General features: G+C 39.7%; 1 protein-coding gene across 2 annotated transcripts; it reads right to left on the minus strand.

Moving 5' to 3' along the window:
• Window positions 1–4,256: 4,256 nt before the first annotated feature.
• On the minus strand, window positions 4,257–21,858 carry LOC121077596 (P2R1A-PPP2R2A-interacting phosphatase regulator 1). Of its 2 annotated transcripts, none has more exons than XM_040572941.1 (10): window positions 21,652–21,858; window positions 18,143–18,221; window positions 13,006–13,062; window positions 10,998–11,041; window positions 10,864–10,918; window positions 10,322–10,414; window positions 9,706–9,794; window positions 8,950–9,011; window positions 7,812–7,908; window positions 4,257–6,658 (listed from the first exon to the last, which is right to left on the minus strand). In XM_040572941.1, exons 1-10 carry the CDS (start codon window positions 21,765–21,767, stop codon window positions 6,499–6,501), a joined length of 852 nt encoding a protein of 283 aa, XP_040428875.1. In that variant the 5' UTR covers window positions 21,768–21,858; the 3' UTR covers window positions 4,257–6,498. The 2 variants fall into 2 exon arrangements, with proteins under 2 accessions (XP_040428875.1, XP_040428874.1); XM_040572940.1 differs by having other exon boundaries at window positions 8,950–9,014.
• Between the last annotated feature and the right edge of the window lie 1,345 nt (window positions 21,859–23,203).

Genomic DNA, 23,203 nt, shown 5'->3' on the forward strand with positions numbered 1-23,203 from the left:
GGAGGAATGGATCAACTCATGTAACAGCGTAGTCACAGGGAGACACTAGGAAGTTTTTACTATGTGGCTATACAAGGATAAACAAGGTTTGTAATGTTTTCTGATGCCTATACGTACATATATATGCACACCTACCTCTGGTACCTTCAGGCTTATTTAATAAGGTTGTTGAAAACACAGAATGCCTTTGGAAATAAGACCTGAGACAGTGAATATGCTTCCTCTTAGAACACCGGGAAAAATAGTTAAGTGTTTGCGTCATTTCCCATTCCTGACTCTTAAAGACAAACAAAACAGTCATTTCCTTGAAAAAGTATTTTGAACAGACGGGAGTGCCTTAAGATCATCCAGCAGAAACAATCATCTTGTTTACCCAGGACTTGCTATGGCACTGATACCCCAAACAAGCAATGCTGGCATGCAGGAAATGAGAGTGCTATTAAGATCGTTTTCAGCAGTGGCACTCCCAGTAGCTACAGGCTTGGTACATGATCTTCTCTAGGTGTTTGCACTCGTCTGGATCAGAAAATGCTTAGATTTCCCTTTTTGCTCTGAAGAAGTCAATCACAGAACGCTTAAAACTACAACTGACCCAGTATAACTGTTTCAGAGTTCCAGGGACAGACGGGGCTTTCAGACAACCAGTTCGTTCCACCAGGGAGCACAGCTGATGGGTGCCCCCTGAGACTGGAGAATGGGTCAAGCAACCTTATGTGGGAAGCACCTGAGAACAGACAGTGGCCATATTTCTCAAAACATGCCTGAGGAACATAACCAAACATGGTATCAGGTGGTAACAGTTCCTGCTCTTATTTTAACAGCTTAACGGTGGTATTTGTGGCAGCTCACAGAGAAGTCCATGCATACAAGTGTGCTTTCAACAGCAAAGCAAATAAATTCTTTCTGGAATCAGCTAGTTAAGAATTTCCAGTCAGCTGTATATTATTTCATTTTATGTTCATATGTAGCAAGTATCTGATAACCAACAAGCCTCAACTAGGGAGAGGCTGCCAAGTAGGTTTGGCGATAAGTCACCGTATGTCAGTCCTTGTTTTTCAATGTATACCGAACATGCCTGGCTTTCCTTATAAATGCCAAGTTCCATCACCTGTTTCCTTTGTCAGCTGTATGAATCTCACACTTAATCACCCAACACCTTCTCCTTCTGATGTGCACTGGCAATCCATCCCACTGGTAGGGACGCTACAGATGGGAACCTGTCAGGGCCGGTAGACCCAATCCTAGAATACTTTGTTTACAGGACAAAGTTATCAGGTGCCAAGTGACACATTTCATGTGTTCTGTGGTGATCTGGGGCAACCTCAAAATTCAGGGACCAAGCTGTGTAGGTCTTAAAAACTTTAATCATCCTCTCTGCCAGGAGCAAGGTTGAGTCTTGGTCAGAGTAAGTCGTGCTTTTTCCTCCGAACTTCTGTGAGGTCTCTCCTGGCCAAAAGTACCAGAAGTACTAAGGGAACGGGCCGTAATACAAATTAAGACAAACCACTGAAGGAAAATAAGGAATGTCATTGCCAGCAGCATATCACTTGCATAGTACTGCTCCACATCAGCTAGCGAGGATTCGGAAACCACTGTCACAGTCTAGCAAGAGCCCTTTAAAGATACTGAACATATAACTGAAAGGAGCCTAGAGAATCTGTGTATCCTCAAAAAACAAGTAATGGCAGTAGGAACACAGGCAGGGAGGCAGCACAGTGTAACAACTAAAGCCAAGTAAGGGGATACACTCGCTTTTTGGTCTATTTTTGTCTTCTATAGAACACAACTGCAGGAGCTCACTGCTGTAAGCTAACTAGCTGTTTACTTTATATGATAAACTGTAGCTAGTGTGTACCAGCTCTTGAAAATTTACAAAGCTCTATAACCACACTGACAATAAATTGGGGAATTACATGCAGACAAAGTAATGCATTCTGGTCTTTGAAGTAGCAGAAAGTAAATAAGCAAAAGAGTATTTTAAGCAAGAGCACAACCACGCTTACAGTAGCACAATCAAAGTGACGGCCGAGCTCCCTACGAAGAAAAAGCTAATAAGGTGGCCCCACCTGAGTAACAGGTTCCCTTTAATACCTGTGTGGTGGAATATAAATTCAAACACTTGTAATTGCGGTCATCCTGATCCTAGCACATCACGAGATACTAAGAAGGAACTAAAATAACCGATAAATTGCATGTCAAAGACACGGAATAAAGAACTAGGAGCTTGTAGTGGAACTTAAATCCATGTTTCCACTTAAAATAACTACAAAAAGTTAAACAAGGTTATTCTCCTTTAGTTTATTTATTTCTCTCACGTTTCTACCATGGAACCCCAAAATGGAAAGCAATCTCCCCCTTCCAGCATGAGCGTGGGGTCTGGGTCACGGCTGTAGGGTATCTGTGTGCTTGGAGCCCGCTGTGACAGAGGAACAGCATCTCCCTGACCCAAGCCCTTGCCTGCCTCTTGCCTGGGCCCGAGTTCATCACAGGAACGCTGAGATCAAACGAGGATGCTCATTTTCAAAATCCGCATACCAAGTGCAAAGAAAGGGGAAGACCGTACTGTTACAGGTTAAAGGAAAATCTGGAAACAGACACCACACAAGAAAATGTGAGGTGACAATTTTTTTGCATGTAGTTGTTATAAAGGATTCCTGCAATCCGAGTGCTCCTCTGTGGATTGATAAGGTTGATAATTATGGTACTGTGGCTGTAAACATTCAGTTACATTTACAAATATTTTAACTCTGTGCTTATGAGAAGAGGGATCAACTAAAACTCCATCTGCCAGTTGGTGATGGGAAAGGTTGCTTAAAACAGGGTACAAAGAGCTCACACGTTCTAATTATGCCTCCTGAGCCTATTTTAAGCAAACAAGTTACAACTGCAACATATGCAAGAACACAACAACATAAAGTGAACAACATTAAGTGACTACTGCTACAAAACGTACAAGCTGCTTCCTAGCTCAAAGCTAGCTGACGGAGCTCCAGTGGTTATTCCTATCTTCAGTTATTTCACTAGCAAATAACCTCACAAAAGGAGGACTGGACTCACAAATACAACGCTGACATGAGAATCCCAACCATCATAAATCAAAATATCCTGGCCTCACAAGAACACGCAAGACTTTGCGGATCCATTTCGTTTGTACAGGTTAGCAATCATTTACAGACAAGTCTTCTGAAGAAAGGCAAAAAGGACAAATTTGGGATTAAGTTCTCATATTAATCTTCAGGAGGACCGAGGACAGCTGTAGAGTATTCGGATCAATTGGCTTGCTGACAACACAGAGAAGACCCTAGCAAATTAATCTGGCTGATGCACAGGCTCATTTTTCCTGGTGTTTGTATCACTCTTCCAACATGAAGTATCTATCCCTCTGCTAAATGCAGTAAGTGCTCATTCCAAAAATACAGTTCCCCTGAGCACTGGCACGGTTATCAGCGTTCCCTCGGCAACTATGTCAGTCTGGAGAAGGTGGAAAGAAGACAAACGCCTATCAGTTAGCAAGGAAGACACATTGGCCCAAGACCCAATTTAAGTGCCAACAAATCCTACAGGGGCAGCTTTCAAACAGAGCTATCAAATGCCGATCACGAGCATGACTGCAGAAGGGTGTCTTTCGAGAGGGAGGAATGGCAGAATCCTGGAGAGAAACAGCTCGATGTCCTGAACGAACAGTGGAATAAAACCAGTTTATATATAATGCTTACACATATACACTATATATAGGACCATCATAGAGACGAGAAAGATGCATTTCTCAGACGATGACAAAGACAAAAACACTTGTAATACACTCAGATCGGTTAAGAAACATCGTATGCAATACTACTGTAACCATGTCACAGTGCAAGCACAGCTCCAACATTCATTGTTCTCAAGTAAATGGAAAATTAGTAAAATGCACGTAATACTGACAGCACGAGCTGCTCTGTGTGTTAAGGGTCGATTATGTACTTTGTATAAGATCCTAATTCCCTGACCTCCGATATATACATTTTGCAGCATAGTTTAATTCCAAAATTCAATCTCGCATTTCAGTGGAAAATACTGTAGATGCCTCTTGACTCCAGGGCGCAAAACCGCAGCTAGTTGATGACACAGATGGACAAGAAATTGAGATGCCTTACTCTACAAGTTTAAAGTGATTTCTCTTTTACAGAAGACAGAGAAAGAGCAACTTCAAATACTTAAATATTTCTTCTTGCTCCAACCACATACATTGCCCTACCAAGGCAAACCACAAAGACTATCTTTTAAAAATGTTCATTTTTATTCTTCAGTTTTCCTAGAGTTGTCACAGAAATTGAAGATAACATTGCACCACGAAAAAGAAAAGCGTGCTGCAGAATTTAGGGCCAACTTCACTGCAAACCAGACTGGGTGGAAGTGTGTTACAATAGATATTCTGATTTTAAAAAGAAAAAAAAACATTTAATCACAGATTAAAGTAATAATGTAATATAGTTACCTCTCTAACAAAGCGCAGAAACAGAAAAACATTTATGTTTCCGTTTATTGGCACTTATTTGAAAAATAGCATAAATATTCAACAGAAAAAAGACAAGTTGACCCACATGCAACTATTAAAACCCTCTATTGATGCATCTTTTTTTAAAAGACTGGGACAGACACCAAGAGGCTCATTCTTAAGAAATAAGCAAGATTAAAAAAAAAAAAAAAACAACAGTCTTGCCCTCACCACAAAAGGGTGAATGCACAGCAACTCTTTGGCACATATCTGAAACTGCAAAAGGAAACCATGCCATATTAGATGACAAGCAAACAGACATTAAAGACAAGTTTGTCCATCGGCCACAGGGACAAAGGGCAGTCTGAACTGAAAAAAAAAAAAAAAAGAGAATCTGCAACCAGGAAGTTGACTATTGCAATAATTTAAGAGGAATGAAGTCAGAAGTAAACTATGACATACCTTGATTGAACTGAGTAAAACTATTAAATAGGTTCTATTTTCTTTCTACAATAAGGATAACTGGTTGTTGGTCCTCAGATCACCAGGTCTTCATGCTGTCATCCATTTCTACTTTTATGGCTGCTTTCAATCAAAGCTTCACCCACGTGAATCTTTCACAGCAGAGTTCAGAGTGGGCTTCCCTCCTACTTGAGGAAGTTTCCAAACTTTTCTCATTTTATTACACATTACAAAGATTTAGTGTTTAAAAGCAAAACATTTTGCTTCATTATTGACTTCTCTGGAGAGAAGGCTTAAAACCACATAGTAAAGACGCATACACACGTACAAAGGGGGGACCCAGCTGGGGAAGTTCAATTGCATAACAGGAGTCAACAACCAAAAATGAGGTTGTCACTGGAAAATTTGAAACAGCTCTCTATGATGGTTAGCAGATTTGTCCTCTTGTTTGGGGAATTTCAGAGTTGAAATAAGGATGCCTCAACCTACTGACTTTTCAAACAGTATAAGAATCCTGAAACACATCAGATTACTGAATTCTAGACTTCCAATGAGCATCTGAATGTCACAACAGCAGAAGTAACTTGATGTCAATATTTGGGGGAAAGTGACATCAGGAGATCAAATACTGATTAGGCAGGTTTGATCACCTCAGCCTGTATAAAAGCATTCGTGGTCCCTCATTATTTCTGTCCATCAAAAGTCATATACGAGGACAAACACTATCTGTTAAAATAATGTACTTCTGAAGTACTAGATACTAAAATCTCACAATTTAATGTTTTGTTCCAAACATTATTACTATTTTTCCCCATTAAAAGATTAACAGAGCATCTACCACTCTAATACATCATCTAAATGGGGAAGTACAAAACCCCAGAAGGTTCCACACTAACTTTGGATTTAGTCACAACAGCAGTCATGATCATGAGTAAAATCCAACATGTAAATTTAAGATGATGATTCACCAACTTGTTCTTTTGGTATCTAATTAGAACACAGAACTGATTAACAGTCAATCAGAACGCAAGAGTCATTTCTTTTTCCCCCTCAATATTCTCGCTTCCACATGAAAACAAAAATTATAAATACCTAACACTCCAGGAATAAAAACAAATTAAGTAAGCTGCTTCATTGGTTTAGGACAGAGGACAAACGTGAAAGTTTTCTTTTACCACATAGAGCACCGCTTTCTATTAGTGAGGACACCACCTTTTGGCTGTTGGAAAGCCAACGTCCACAAGCAGAAGGTATATACAGTATTTGTAACTTACACCAACAAGAATATATCCGTGAGAAATCCATAGCTTGTACACTCATGTTAGCATCAGATATGTTTGCAATTCAAATGCTTACTGTACTGTTAGTAAATGTCATACAAATCACTAGAAACGTGAATTCCTCCTCAAGGAACTATTCTGGAAGTTGTCTAGAAATAATGACATTTCTGGAAGTTCCTATGAGGAACAGAATCACATAAAAGACTCAGTTACACACAAGAGAAAGTCTTATTGATATCCAGCCTGTTGATTGGTGTCCCATTAGCAGACTTGTGCTTCTCAATCGATAGGTAACTTAGCTGTAAGGTCTACTGGTAAAAATGGAGATCTGGAGTCAGACAGGGAGACTGGAGAGTCTGTGTTGGCGCTAACTTCAGCTGGCGAGTCGCAAGAAGAGCCTGCACTGCTTCTATTGTCATCAAGAGCATGTGACGACAAACTGAAAACACAGCAACATCAAGATATGAGAAATTAAATATTCTAATATTTCTTAAAAGCTTCAAATACTAGCTTCCCATTCATTATAAACCCATTTTAAAAGCAAATTTACATCTTTGAAGGAACAGTAAACACTGTATTTTAAACAAATCTGTAACAATACACCTTGCAGTCTCTTCCAAACACAGAGATAACATTCTGATAATTTTCTCCTTCAGCTTACCCAGAAACGATTTAGAGATTTAGAGGCATCAAGCTGAAAAATTCATTGCAAGCTTCACCCCATCTCCTAACAAGGTCCCCATGTATCCAGATGCCTTTTGCCAAGGGATTTAATGCATAGTGTACATACTTCAATTTACCATTCACTACATGTCTTATAGGATGCAAAATTATAATTGTAGATGTTCTATCACCAGTGATGGCATCAAACCATTTTTAAAAATTGCCATCTCCTAAAACAAGTAGCAGCAAACTAAACCTGCACTGCTATGCCTACTATGAATAGAATGTGGGAAAAAAAAAAAGATATGTTTTTCAAATATCCTTAAAACACATCCATTTTACTATCTCCACTGCAACAGGCTCAAAGCTTGTGCACAGCTATGTGCTTTAGCTGGGAGGCAGAAAGGCCAGAGGTACTGCAAACAATGCTTTCTTGATAGTTTTGTAGGCATACCATATGTATTACTACCTTCTTGACTAAAATACTAAATCAAGTTACCTTGCTATTTCAAGTCATTATGATTTTTTTTTCATGTAGTGCTTTTTATCTCCTCCCAGCAGGGAGGGTCAGACTAATTTTCCGATGTGACTAACAGCAAGGGAATAAAAAAAAAAAAAACAAAAAACACAAACACCCACAATCATTAACGTTCATGTCTGACTGCAAGTTGAAACTGGATTCCAAAAATTGCCAGCCATAAGGTATCTTTTCCTAAACATGCTCAATGTCCATATACGTGAAGCATGTTAACAAAGGTTAACAAAGGTCCAAGAAATTCTAAAATTGTAGTGAATACTACTGCCCATTTACTATGATACTTTTGGTGCTTCAAAAATACAGGATGTTCGTATTAATAATAAAAAAAATACCACAAACTTCTTGTAGTGCTTCTGATGAAATTCACACAAATAAATAGTATGGCATTTACCATCCCACACTGTCCGTGTGATGTGAAATTTCAGGAGTAAGCACGTTCATGGATCCTTGGAATAGTCTTTTTGGATGATCTTCCATCTCTGTTACCCCTTCAAGTAAGAGACAAGGGAGGGATAAAAAAAATAACATTTCTCATTTGAACTAAAATCTACTTGCAATGTGCTTCCACGAGCAAACAAAATAGAAGTTCAAACTCATAAAATAGCACCCACCAGACTGTAATATTTAAAACATAGGAGTTTGATGCTGAAATTTTAAAGACTACTGCTTGGAAACCTTTCAGCCTAATATTTAGGAGAATTTAGTGAGCTATAGACTGAGGTTTAGGTATCAGATAATTATCCTTCAGTAGAGGAAAATCAATTTTTCATTTTGTTTATTCAGCTAATCAGTTCACTGACTAGCTCCATCAAAGTGGAGAAGCTGAGAATAAGGAAAGGTGGCTTTCCTGTTGCAATTAATAAAGGCGGTTCAGAATTATCATTAAACTTACATATTGAATTTGACTTCCAAATACACTAGAAGAAAGGACAGCAGATATATGCTTAAATAGACTATGTAAGAACAAAGAGAAAAGCATTTTAAAAATTTGTCTCAAGAGTCTGAAGTGATCTTTTACAAAGATGAAGCAGAAGATATATTTAAAAATAGATGCAATAAAACAACCTTATGCTAAACTTGAGAAAAAATGTAGGATGATAGAATATAAAGCTGTAAGGTGTCTACCAGGTCTCTGGATCAGTTTGTTTTTGAAGAGTGACTTTAAATATACAGTATTCGCGTACTTCAGTTAGTCAGGACTTTAAAAGATTTTTGTGAAATTAGGTATACCAATGGTTGCATTTCTCTTCTGTTAAGCAGATTACTTCAGTTCCTATCAGATCTATATGACTACAGCAACGGAGAGGCATTAAGGTCAGAACAAGTATTAGTTTTACAGAATAGAAAATACTAATTTATCAATTTGACTGTTTTATCACTACAAACAGTTCCATTTATTTGGTCAACCGTAGCACCCTCTATTTCTAGTCACTCACAGCATCAGACAGTTGGACAGAATTATGAAGAAAGTTATATAATTATTTTAAAAGTAACAATTTATAATGTTAGCCAAAAAACAAATACCGTACCTTTTCTTTTTATTGACCCAAGAACACTTGGTCGAATGCAGTTAATTGGACTCTGGCTTCTCCTGCTAAAAGAAGGCAGATGCTATACTGATATCACCATTAACAGAGGAAGCCTGAAAACATGCAAAGAATCAAAAGATATTCAGATAACAAACAAACTAAGAAAATAGCCATTAAAACAGCCTATCAAAAATATTTCTTGTTGTTTTATTTTCATTTATTAATTTATTTAAAAGAAGTACCAGGAAGTATAGACCTTAACAGAAAAAGTTAGGTCACAGTATTTCACAACTGGGGCAGACTAAAAGCTCACATTCTAGGTAGTGACTATTTCTTAGCTGACAGGCAATACTTTGCTGAAGTGTTATGGCCCAATGAAATTTAATTGCTTTACTCCTACATAACTCAAAACAACATCCAATAAAATCAAAACCAGAATCTGTAAGAAACTCTGGATGTGTTTGTTTTTTCTTAGTAGAATTACTTAAAAAGTGATTTAAAAAGTGATTAAGAGCAATATAAAGACTACACTGCAAAGACATGCTGAAGTGCAGCCCACTTTCCTGATGTTCTGACATGATGATTTTAACAAACATTTTTAAGGCACTGTAAAATCTAATGTCTGGATGAACGTATGAAGTTCATCTGTAATCAGATATCAATTTTAATTATTTATATAACAAATTCTCATATTTCAAAAGCTTACTGTGAACTAGCTATGCCAATTTCCTATTATTGATATGATCTGGTACTTACCTTGAAAATCTCCGTGTTGGACTTGGGCTAGGACTTGGAGGTAATCCACTGCTACTAACCAAACTTTGCAAAGATGGTGAGAAACATTGCTGAGAGCAAAATAGTTTGAGTTATTTACGTATAAATGCTGTATCACACACGGTAAAAACTGATCCTTATCACAGGTAAATGAGCAAACCAATATTAATTTAAATCAACCAATCTGGCTGGGTATACCAAGATATCACTTTTGGTTACTGAGGAAAAAAAAATTTGGAGAGATTCAATTTTTACATAAAACACATGCAAGTTGGCAAGCATTTATTTCACCATAGTCTGGTTAAACAGACTAGTTCGTAAAATAAGAATGTATGCCCCCTCTTCTTAATTTACATTGAAAGCACATGAAAAATAAGTTTTATCAACCACAGATTAGCAACGGAACACTCCATAAAAATTCAGATGGTGGTTTCTGTTTTGGAGTTTCAGGGTAGGTGTTTTTGTTGGTTTGTTTACTCTAGTTTCTGGTTTGCAGCTGAGGTAGAAAGGTGCAGGTGGCTATATCTTTTGCTGCTAAGTTGATTGAATTTAGTTAGCACTACTTAATACAAAAGCTTTGTCACTGCATTTTGCTCACCTTCCCTATTCCTCTGGTAGGTGAAGGAGCTGGAGAGACTGGGACAAAGTCTACTTGCTTTGGTGATGATGATTTTTCAAAATCATTGTCACTCTGTAAATAGGATGTACAATTAACCTTATGAGCAGCTATCTTAACATGAAAAGGACTGTTTCATGTGGAATTGAGTAAGATTCCATAGTTACCCCCTTCTTATTCATATATATATATATATATGCACACACACACACACACACACACATTTACATAGCCATGTAAAAAAAAGCCTTAAACATTACTTGTGGAGTATCAAAACATGGAAGAATATTTGGACATGCAAACATTCACGTTATTTTTTGTGACATACCAGTCCAAGGAACTGACATGTATCCATTTAAAATTGATAATTCTATGCCTTACTAGTGTGAAAAATTGCTTATCAAAAGCAGCAATATATCAACACCTTAATAGTAGGTCAAAATATAAAAGAAAATGTTGACATGCGAGCGTCTAGTGTCTTGATGCTGATAATAGAAATACAAATGAAAGCATGAATGCATTACCAGGCTCAAGCTCTCCTCCCATGACTGGCTCATCTGCATTGCTACTTGCACTTCTCTATAAAGAAGAAAACAAATGTATTGTCCTACGCCCACAAAAAATTGTATTAAGTATGTTAGTTTGCCTTAACGTTTACCTTTCATGTACTGTTTCTCTGTTCATCAAATTCATTCCTTCTTCCTATAAGAGTAGGAAATGAAAAATTAAGATAAAAAAAAAAGATCTGCTACAGCAAGTCAGCAAAAAATTAGTTTCATTTCACTTCAGCATGGAGAAGATTTTATTCAGCTCTGTTGAGTAACAGTAACCTTAAGCTCTCCCTACATGAAGAGAAGCTAAGGGGAGAGAAAAGGAAAGAAACATTTCAAGATAGACCATCACATAACAAGTGTTAATGGGAGGCGGTTGTTTCTCAAGAAGCTTTTTTTTCTTTGTACATTCACTATTATCCAAGAGGTAGTTACAAAACTGAACAATGTTGATACAAATGAAAATTTCTGCCCATGATAGAGTATCTTTATGCACTCTTGCATAGTATTATTTTATAAAGTAGAAACTAGCATAAATAATGGTTAAAAGCATGGATCCACAGCATAAGGAATACACCTTACTCTATGTAACTAACTAGACACTGTCAGCATCTGGGATATGGTATTTTCTCTAAAACTATCATAAAATACTATTAAAATGGATCAGAAGTGTAATTAAACAAACTTTAACACCAAGTACAAAGTTGATTCATTCCTCTCTTGACTATGAACCATTCCTTAAAATGCTAACTGAATACTATCAGTCCGTTGAGTGAATGAGGAGATTCCGTAATTCAGTTCAGGAATAAAAGTGTAACTAAATATCTTCACAATCACCATCATATGTAGGGAGGGTCTATCTTAGTTCAATTGTGTGATTTGCTAAGATTTGAAAGACCTCAGAATTAGAGCACGCTGTTCCCATTTGTGCTGGTAAGAAGAGAGTACTGAGAATTTCAGTTTCTGAATTCAGCTATCAAACGCAAATTAGGAAGTGTCAGTGTTCAGCTTAATAAATGTATGGAATAATTTTGAATACAGAAGTAGTTTCAAACATTTTGAATTATCAAACTTTATTTCACGTAATAAATATAGCAACAAAACTATAGTCATTCATGTTCTCAGCTCTAAAACTGACTTGAGCGCTTCAGAATCTGTTCAAGCCAGTACATTGTTTACTTAGTAAACACAAGCAGTTATTTTCTTCAGGGTTACTAAGCGTGCACCCTAAATATCCAAGGCAAAAAGCAGAAGCACTTTACACTACTTCAGAAGTCATATTCCAAAAAATGCTGTCTGAAGCATTCAATTAGTTTTACAGAAAAGAAAGAAAACAAGTCTATCCATTGCAAACTTGCAAGTTTAAAGGAAAAAAAATATCAAACATCTTCAAGCCAGTTTTATCATTCTACCGTCAAAAAGTCAAACTTAAAATGGAAGAGCCACAAGAGTTTCGGCTTGTTGATTTTAAAATTTGAGTCTTTAGACTGTGGTCTGTTGTCTGGTGACAGTGCTATTTAGGCTGCAGTTATTCACCACACCCCTCTCCTTTCCTAAGTATTTGCTCTTACGTCCTTCCCCTCATGCCATAACAGCACAAGTAATGATCTGGATAAGAATATTATACAGATGAAAAACAGCCCAGCCAAATGCATTTGAACTATTTTTTTTCCAAATTGCTTCCTTATCCAGTTCTTTTTATGGCCGCACAGTCTTGTGCCAACACAAGTTGAGGAATACTTTGTCACTGCCCCTGAATATTTACGCTGGCTCTAGTGCCAAAAACTCGGTGAAACTTTACCCTACGGGTTTACATTTAAAGGTCTCTTTTCTAAAATGTCCATTTTAAGATTTTTTTTCTTCTTTCTCAAATCTTCTCTTTACTATAAGAATTGTGGTTTGTTTGTTGTTGGTTTTTTTTGGATAAAATTTGTAACTCTGCAAACAAGATACAGCCTTTAGTTTTGAATACACCCTGAAGTAGTGATATAGAGTATGCAGCAGTCTACTGTTTCATAGCAAAATCTATAGTTATTTGAAGGCCATTGCACATTAACTGCAAAAAAGCTAACCACCTATAAACAATATTTAAAAAGAATTGCAATCTGTTCTTACCTGTTTGATTTGATGAAGACGGCTGCTAGGAATACGTATAGGAGATGATGGCACAAACTGCAGAACAAAACAACATACAACTGAAACACTTAAAAACAACACAGGGGAGAAGGGAGGAAAAGGTGCAGGAATGTTAATAACTACTCTATAGCACCATCCTAAACTCACTCTCTCTATATATATTTTAAACTGCATATAATGAGTTTATTATAAATGCTAACTACACTGTACTGTCTTTTCTACAGAATGATGCTGCTTTTAACTAGCACACTGCTGCCTTTCATATATATATGGTTGCATAAATATTTTCATCCAGCAGGCTCCCCAATAGATCCTTAAAAATACAAAGCCAAAACTACACATTGTGAAAAACACTTCTGGATTGTTGCCTGCCTACAAATGAGTACTTTGACAGATGAAAATAAAATCATCTATTGGAAGGCTATCAAAGAGTTAAATAGTTCCTTTCAGGTTTCTCAAGAGCTTCACATATTTGGGTGACAAAAATTGAAATTGGAGAGGATGTCACTAAAAGTGCTCTTAGTTCTATCAAGCTTTGCATCAAGATCTCCCTGGAACACTATGATCTAAAAGTGTATTCTCAAAAACAAAGTAATTAAAATGCTTGTTTTCTCAAAATATCACTTCCTTTCATATATTTCCCATCCCTCAAACATTTGACCATCACTTGGCTTTTGTCGTAACTGAACCAGGGATCAAGAACTCAAAGCTTAAGTGAGAGAGGTTTAACTTCCCTGAAAACCCCTACAAAATACAAGGCATCTTTTTAAAACGGATGTGTTCAGTAAGTAAGGTTTGTACTATCACTAAATGTTTGTCATATTTCCTGCAGTATGAGGCCTCATCAGCTTCACAAAGCTGGTCAGAGGACTAATACCCATTCTGTTAACCAGGTACTGCACCATCTTCTAATCAGTGTCATGAAGAATACAAGGACTGCTGTCCTAAACAAAAAGCTATGGTAAGTTATGACAGATTACTAAGGCTTCATATATCCAGAATCCTCCCTCTAAACAAACCAACATCGAGCCCTTTTACTTGCAAAAGATTTTAATCTCACACAAACAAAGAGGACGTTTAATGCTCATAGCAGAATGTAGTCACGACACACACTACTGATGTCCTGTGCTTACAGTTAGCTACTTCTTAAGTCTAGTTTAAGTCAACTTTACTATTATACCGGGCTCCCAGAAATCCTATAAACCTACTAAAATTTCGTCCAAATGTGATGAACCAATATGGACCTTGAGTTGACCTTGATTCTTGCACAGAAAAGGATCTGGACAATAGTGCATTCCTGCCTGTGCACTCTGTCACTCCCCAGTAGAAATGCATTTGTTCCACTCATTACATTCTGATTTTATGACTGATCCAAGTACTTTAAGGTTTAACATTAACAGAACATATATCAAACCAGTGGGTCCCAGTGTATAGTAAAAAAAAAAAAAAAAAATAGAAAAAAGACAGCTAAGCATTCCTCAACAGGATCTGATGCAGATTTGACTAATCCTACATCCCGTCTCTAACAAGTCATGATCTTCACTCTGTGCTCAAAATCCACTTTTTCCCTGTTCATAGTACTTTAATTCTTATAAAAAGAGACTATCAGGAGCCCGAGTCACTTTAAAATGATACTTGCTAAAGCAAACTGAATCCATCTGTTAAAATTATGCTAAGTCCCAGACACTTTAAGAGAGCACAAAGCTCAATAAACAAACAAATGACCAACTATTAAGACTAAATTACCAACATGGAAGAGAAAAACCGTCTGCTTTTTTCCTTTTCCAATATGTTGTATAATCTTTTTCACTGAAGGTAAAGTTTCACTAGCACCAGTTTGGCAGGCAGCACTACCACAATAAGCAGTCAGCTGCCCCTGGTGCCACTACCCTTCCATTTCTGGCCCTGCACTGCCCCCTCTCTTCTGCCAACACAAGCATCTGTGGGGCCATGCAGTGAACCATAACATGGAACTTACCTAGCAAAAAAAGAAGAAAAAGACACAAACCAAAACAAAACTTTTGCTGAAATAGCAGCTGAACATCTAACCACAGCCTAAAAATGTTTTGTCTTAAAAGAAAAAAAAAAAAATTACTCACTAGATGCCACTGATGTATTCTGGAAGGAAATAAACAGTAGAGCCTGAGTATAGATGATCCTTTCTTGGCAATTACATGTATTTACCAGAAAACTGCAGATTAAGAACCAGACAGAAGTGCATAGCAGCCCCTGTCGCTGTCATTAGAAAAGAGCTGGAGTCTGAGACTTGGAAATGTTAGTAAAAAAAAAAAAGAAAAGATTTTAGAATGTAGTTGAGCAACTAGGACAACCACCACCACGGCCCTGAAGATGGTGCTAGAATATGGCCTTCAGTTACCAAAGCATTTGTAACAACTCCCATTGTTCCCATGAGAGGTAACAACATAGATCAGAAAAATGATTATTTTTTTCCCCCACAAATTTAACATAAAATGTTAGGTGAACTCAAAATTGTTTATATGAACTCTTTACATTAACAGTTTGAGTCAGTTACTGAACCTTTTAACCCTCCTTATTACCTCTTACACTGTAGTAAAACTTGTTTTTTTTAAACACAAAAAATGTTTTGAAGTATACTTTATCACTTACCTAAATTAAATTTATCAAAGCAGATGTCATCCAGCATTTTGGAATATTCTCTAAGGTCAGAAATTTACACCTTGCTCTAAAAAGAATACCAGGTGAAGTTGCTTAAGGTCCTTAATGCTGAAGATTAATTGTTTTCCGAAAATTGCTAAGCTATAGCTGATCCTGGTTTAAGGCAAGAGAAGTATGGGATAATCTCTAAATTTCTTTCCATTTCCACGCTGCTTGCCATCCTCAACAGAAACGTAAAACAGCCCACCTCAAAGAACTGTTTCAAAGTGGACAAGGCATTGATATGGCAGCCAATGAAGCACCTGATTTTGAGCATAAGTTTCAACTGCATTTTGTCAGCACCTGCACAGCAGGGAGAGAAGAAGAATTACAAGCCTAAGAAATCTACAAGACCGCAGGGAGACATCTTCATGGGTGCCGGTGTTTACTCCCAGTCTCTGATGTGCCCCCCAAAAGGGGGTGGAAGGACAGGATCCTACATAGCTCCAGGTGCAAGATAAACACGGAGAAAAAGCTCTTCATATAGAGGAAAATGCATGGTAGGGAAAAGACAGGGAAGAGACCTATAATACCTGTCGCCTCTCGGTCTTGAGATGCTGCTTGCCAGTTTTGGAGCCCACGCTCTCTTCCCTGAAAAACTTTTCTACTTCAGGCATGACAACCCAAAATTGCAAACTGAAAACTGTTCCCGAAAATTCCTTTGTTAGCTCTAAGACAATTTTTGTTCTTAAGTACTGCACTTGGCTTTCCTCTCTTAACAGAGGAAGTTACCTCATTTTCTAGAATATTTTTATTCTTAATGCTGGAAAAACCGTCCATTGACAAGTATTAGTTCTCTTCGACGTTCAACTTTTTGTTCATTTTTAAGGAATCCCTTCTCATTTCATTCCTTGGTCATTGAATCAGAAATACTTCTCATCTACTATTGAAAACAGCATAGTTACAAAATCCAGAAGACTGCAATGTCTGTTTCTGGTACAGCCATACCAGAACTAGTCCCGCTTCATGACAAGTTACAGGCAATGCTTCCCAAATTAGCATCTTTTTTTTTCCCCCAACAATTGGAGATATTCAAGAAGTAAACCTAGGAAACTGAGCTTTCACCTTTGTTTCTCCTTTAGTCTGTCCACAAGCATAAACAAACTTACCCTAAGCTGCAACCCTAGAAAATACATGAAATAAAGAGACTGTTGTTTAAGAATTCTTTACCACAATACAGTCTGTAACATTTTATTTCTTAGCAGGAAAAAGCGAGTTCTAATAATCTTTCTGAAGCTTTAAATAAGTATCCTGGTTCTGTTACAGACGCAAGCCTTTGCTGAAGTACTTGCCTGGCCAGACTTTTTAAAGCAGAAATTTACTTAAGAGGCAGCAATCAAGAAAATATGAGAGTGGCATTCTTCACCCATTAACACGGGGCTAACAGATTATTTCTAAAGCATTGTCAGAAGGTATCTGAAGAAACAGGGTAACTGCCATCAGGTTTACAAGGGACTCCAACTTAGCAAAAAAAATCATGGATATCCACAAATCAGAATGCACTGAAACCAGTATGGTAGCATTATTTTGTGAAATAATTTTAATTAGAAAATTAATGCTACTCCACTCCTACCTGAACATAGCTCAATTTTTCCAAAACTTGCTGAATGCAGCTAGGTGTTATCCTAAGCCTACCTGTTTCCTAACGCTGTCTTAGAGGAAAAGTTGCACGAAACTTTGACAAAAAATTCCTTTTAGTAAGAGGAAATAACTATCCAACGTTCCCTGGTCCTTTTGATAAGGGTTACCAAACCAATCTATGCAGTCCTGTGCAGGTGTTCTCAATTGGTCAAAATCACACCCTCCTATCACAATTCATAAGGTACTAAAGCCACAAGATATACTACATTTTCTCTGGGTTGAAGCTTTGTATTTTCAGATTAATAGTTTAAAGATTCAGATTTTGGGGAGTTGTAGTAACAGAAGCATGATAAAATTTGAAATCACAAACGAATGTTTCTAAGAGGAGGAATTACTCATTCTGGGGGTCTCAAGCTCCGTGTTCTATCAGCCATTGTATTTTGTTATATCAGTTGTTGACTACAACACTCTGTTCTGACTTTTATACAAGAAATTTAAAATTGGAACATCACCGCATTTATTTCTTAAACTTCAGAAATAATTAGCACATTGCTTACCGAAAAATAATACATCTATACAATTAGTTTTCTTTGCCAACTACCTTTCTTACTCCATCTTAGAACATCGGCTTGCATTTTATAAACGAAGTTGTGATGACAATGAAATGCAAGTACTCTCCACGGTCAAATGGCCTATAAATAACATTTCCCTATAGCTACAGCATATTAACGTCAGCGTAGAGCCTTGTTTCTGAAAATATGCGGTATTAGTTTCACAGATTACAACCTCATTTTATTCTTTCCTCCTGTTTGCACACTTCTGCTTTGGGCCGAACGTGGTTGTCTAATAGTTTTCTTACCAGACTGTGACGATTCATAACTGTGGTACTGTTCCTGCGGGTTCGCAACACGTTAGCCTGGAACACCTGTGAATTATCACTGTGAAAAGAAACACTTGTCAAATGCAAAAGCCATTTCCTTCCCATCAAACAGTACCTCTTATTGTAAGCTCAGTTTCAAATGCCATGACAGCAATTGTTTCAAGACAAAGCGCCTGAGAGACACATATGTATGAACACTTGTAGCATGTTGGCTGAACGGAAAGCAAATTGCTCTTCCACCCAGATCTCAACTACTTTAATTAATGATTTTAATTAATCACACTGAGACTGCAGAACAACTGAAAAATTAAGACTGATCATTTCTGTGGGAATTTATCGTGTTTGGAACAGCTACAGGCTTCAGACATCATTCAACAGAACAAATTTGTAACGGCATATAAACAGTAACTGGAAACTAGCTTGAGTGCCAGCAGCACAAAAAATCCAGCATCTCGATAACACTTATCGCTACAAACATTTAATAAGTTCTCAACCCTTTTTCAGCAGAGGTTAAATTAAGCATACTGCATACATACTTTAAAAAGTCCTAAGACTTTTGACCCCAGTCATGCCTGTAATCAGGAAACAGCACATCAATTTAATAGCACAGGGTTCATTATTTGCCATAACCTGCGTTCCTTTCTCAAGGCAACTTTGTTTCTGTTGATTCCTAAAGTAAGTTTCTCTGGTCATCACTAATGTTATCAAGTGTACTTAATGAAAATGAGATTGAAGAAAATAAATAAATTGTTGTGGTCACTAGAACATAAAATTTTGAGCCGCAACCCTGCAATCCTCATGCCTAAAAATCACTGAGGAATTGCATAGGCAAACAGATCCATATGTAAGGTTGTAATAAGATCCAAATAACAGGAATTCACTGGGTTGTATCTTTTTGTCTCAGCTACAACAAAAATACAGTCTCTTAAAACTAATCTGACCAAGAGTATTAGTGTGTTCTAAAGGCTGATAATCATAATGCACTTTAAAGGCATGTCAAACAGAATCCTCCACTATGAAATGCACCAGTTGGACAGAAGTTTTAGATCATTTTTATTTAGAGCTAAATGAAAGCTAACAAACCTATACTCAGAAGTAAGAGTCAACAGCAACTGTTACAAGCACTGTGCTTTTCACCAAGAAGAATGTGTTGCCTCTAAAACATCAAATACAACGATGACTGGACATCATTTACTTTTTTCAAAGACATTTCACTCAATTTACACCCACGAGAAATCAAACATTTGCTCTTTGACAGGAAGTAGAACAGGAGGAATTCAAAGGGGCCGTGATTTGACATTTAGAGATGAGATTTACTGGCTGAGGCCAACAACTACAACTTCTCGTTAGTGTAAGCGTACTGGCTGGTACACCAGTGCACAGCACAGCATAAACGGTGCATGCTGAAATCCAGGTTTTGAATGGAAAAAAACAGGTTTGAAGGATTCTGTAACACATTGTCAGAGGCTGAGTCCAGTATTCAGTGCTGACTAGAAGAGAAGAAAGGGAGAGGAAGGAAATATAAATATCCTTACCTTTATTTTCCCTTGCAAAAACACTAGAGAACTGGTCAGATCTCAGACTTACCTTTCACAGAAAGTTCTTATAGTTCCCAATAAAAAAGAAAACAAAACAATTTGATTTAGCATGAGAATAGGAATCAAAAGTTCTGTGAAAGGTATATTCTGTGATCTAAAATATTCACCTGGAGATGTTCTCTGGCTCTACAGTACCTCTTTCTCTAAGCTTCTTACTAAATCTGTTAACGAGGAAACCAAGTCAGTAGGCAGTGACGGAGCAGAAAGAGCAAGCTGTCCAAGAGCAAGAGCTTTTGTTTCAGTTTACCCAACAAAGCCGTTCTGGGAAAAAAATGAAGCTTCTTGCCAAGAGCTGTAATCTTGCAAAAACAGTTTTCTGCTGGAAAATTCCTAACTAACAGGCAAACCACTGCAACCACCTGAAATTAGTTCAGTGGGATTTCAGTTTAATCTCTATAAACACCTAGTGTAGTATACACGCCGTTTCAAGGCAAAAGCTCAGGCTACATGCCCTGAACTTGACTCGAACAGTTTGTTTACAGCATGATTATTAGACGCTGGGCTGTTTCTTTCACTTGCCTGTTTTGTATTTTTAAAAAGTAGAGCGTCTCAGAGTTCATAAGGAACAACTTATAAGGCTAAGCTTATAAGAACACCTACGTCTTGGTTACATAATTAGTTTACCTGCTCAGAAATCTGCCTGAGGAACAACTACCATTCACAATACCTCTGCACTGCATCAAACTGTAAAATGACAGCAGCTTCATTAAAATTATATAAAAGAAATACAATGTTTACTTAAAATTTAATCACGACTGAGTAGCAAAAGCACTAATTTTCTCTGAACTGTAGCGCAGTCAGTTGCTTTGGTACAACATTTATGAGAGATTTATTCATCAATTGATACCTATTTCTTTACAGAAACATGAAGTTTAAGGGGAGGGAAAAAAACAAGTACTTATATATTATGCTATCTTTTACAAAAGTTTAGTGTCAATATGCTCTCCCACCTGTGGACATACTGCTAGTAGAAGCACATAGCCCACCTTGAAGTTAGATGTTACTGACATCTAAGAGATGTGGGGGCATCCCCCAACTTCACAAACTGCCCCGAAGAGGCAGGAAATGGCACTTTGAGTTATAAAGTTACCCAAACACGAAACTATATAATCATAGACTGGTCAGGTTGGAAGAGACCACAGAGATCACCCAGTTCCACCAGACCAGGTTGCTCAAAGCCCTATCCAGCCTGGCCTTGAACACTTCCAGGGATGGGGCATCCACAGCTTCTCTACGGCAAGCTGGTGCAGCGCCAAAGAAAGCACGCGACAGACCTGCACGTCTGAGAGCTTTGCTCTTAGCCCTTGCCTGTGTATCAGCCGAGGAGAGCTTGACAGAGAACACGGTGCAAAAACTCGAGCCCCCTGCAAATACCAGCTGCTGTCACGCTAATGGCAACGTCCAAACAAAACGACCCACCCAGCTCCACGTGTTAGTTCTGCACACTAACAGAATCAGTATCAGCCAGGACACTCCACAGGACATCCGACGCTGTTTAAAACCAGAAGCGCAACTCGTGTAGCTGCCAGGGTACCATCAAACTATGTTCCTCGCTGTCGCTGCCAGCTGTTCCAGCAGCACCGACTGCTGTAATGGCACAGAGGGCGGTGACTTGTGCCGGACTCGGGCCGCTCCAGCAGCGGCACAGGTCGCTGCTTCACCCACTGCAGCGGCCTCAGCCCAGTTGCCGTGCAGGGCACCAAGGGGTCTCAGCCCCAAAACCCCACGGCGGGGCCGGAGGGCAGCGAGGGGAGCTCTGAGCAGGGCGCAGCTCGGCCGGCGGGGCTCCGGGCGCCCGGCCTAACCTCCCCCCGGCACCGGCCGAGGGCTCCGGGCCCGGGCCCTGCCGAGCGGAGCGGAGCCGTGCGGGCCGGGCCGGGCCGCGCTCACCTGAGCCCGTGGATGAGGGGGGCGCTGTTGGATCTCCTCAGGCCGCCCCCGTCGCTCGGGGCCGCGGCGCTCCCCGGCGGCAGCTCCAGGTCCAGCTCCATTTTCTCCTGAGCCATCGCGGCCCCGGCCCCGGCCCCGGCCCCGGCTGCGCCTGCGGCTCGTCCCGCTCCGCCGCGACGCCCATTCACTGCCGGCGGCCGCCGCCGCTCCCCACGGCGCGGTGCGGCCGCCCCTACAGGCCCCGCGGGCGGCGCCGCGGGCAGGGGCCGGGGGCGCGCCGGGCCCGCCGAGGGGGGCGGCCCCAGCAGCGCCCCATGCCGGGGGCAGCCCCTACAGGCCCCTACAGGCCCCTTCCCGGCCCCGCGGCTCCCGGGGCCGCCGCCGCCTGCGGACGGGACGGGACGGGACGGGCGCGGAGGGCAGGGCACGGGAGGGGAGCGGAGCGAGCGCCTCGGGCCCGACGCCCCCCCGCCGCCGGCCGCGCATGCGCCGCCGGGAGCCCCGCACGGCGCCCCGAGCCCGGGGCCCGCGCCTGCGCCGAGCCCCCGCGGCCCCGGGGGACCTCAGGGAGCGGGGGCCCGGCGGGGCGGGGGCAGGGTTTAGGATTTCGGATTTATGATCTATACTTTTGCTGTTCTTTGCAAGCTCAGCTGTCTCTGCGTCGGTTTGTATTGCAGGTGAGATTTTCAGGCAGTCTTTCAGAACAAAAGCAAGCGGAGCAGAAAGGCGGGTCATAGATAAGTACCATGTATTCCATAAATCCCATGCCTAGTAAATTATTCAAGATAGCATTTTTGTAACTTCAGTCGGCTGTGCGCATTCCACCCACTGGGATATTTCCCTGGTATTTTAAAATACTCCTGCTTTGTCGCCCAGGCCATAACTCTTCATGCCCGCTCATCCCTCTGCATCATTGTGATCTTTCTCCCCGTCGCTGCTTCCCCACTCTGAGTTTCCATCCTTCACCTGTATCCTCCCAAGGCTCTGTTTAATATATTCTGTCCGTTCTTAATCCCTGTTCACATGTGATTTGCCCTGTTTCTCTTCCTCAGATCTTTGTGATTTCCTCATTTCAGCCTTTCATCTCATTCTGTTCCATAGCACAGCTCTTCCACAGCCACATCCCCTTTCTTCTGCCTCGTTACCCTCCTCTTCCCAGGCCTTAGATGTCCACCTGGACAGTCACCACTTTCTTTCATATATGTTCCCATTAAGGTTCTCAAGCTTATAGTAAAGCCCTGGTCAGGTAGCAGGTTGTGGTGGTGGTGCCTGGCACTTACAAAATTTGAGTCTGTGAAGCAGGTGTTTTTGAGCTCTCAGCCCCATTTTGGATGGTGTTGACTTTTTCCAGGTACGTAGCATTTGAAGCTTTTTGCTCTCTAGTAAAATCCACATAGTTGCGTGATGTAGTCACATTTTGCAGGTGTTTTTTATATTAAGAGAGCCAACAGAGGCATGAATATATTTCCATTCTGGGCTAGCTGTTTTCACTCAAATTGACTTTTTGGCACTCTTCAGCTGTCATAAAGTGCTTGTGCTGAAGCACTAGACA

This window comes from Cygnus olor, chromosome 13 (assembly GCF_009769625.2).
Source record: "Cygnus olor isolate bCygOlo1 chromosome 13, bCygOlo1.pri.v2, whole genome shotgun sequence".
In the NCBI taxonomy this organism is placed as follows: domain Eukaryota; kingdom Metazoa; phylum Chordata; class Aves; order Anseriformes; family Anatidae; genus Cygnus; species Cygnus olor.

Coding starts and splice junctions, on each gene's coding strand:
- LOC121077596 (XM_040572940.1), bottom strand. CDS start 21,767: ATGGCTCAGGAGAAAATGGAGCTGGACCTGGAGCTGCCGCCGGGGAGC. Junction 11,042..13,005: donor GTCTTCATCAAATCAAACAG/GTAAGAACAGAT, acceptor CTACTCTTATAG/GAAGAAGGAATGAATTTGAT. Junction 9,795..10,321: donor CTACCAGAGGAATAGGGAAG/GTGAGCAAAATG, acceptor TTTTGCTCTCAG/CAATGTTTCTCACCATCTTT.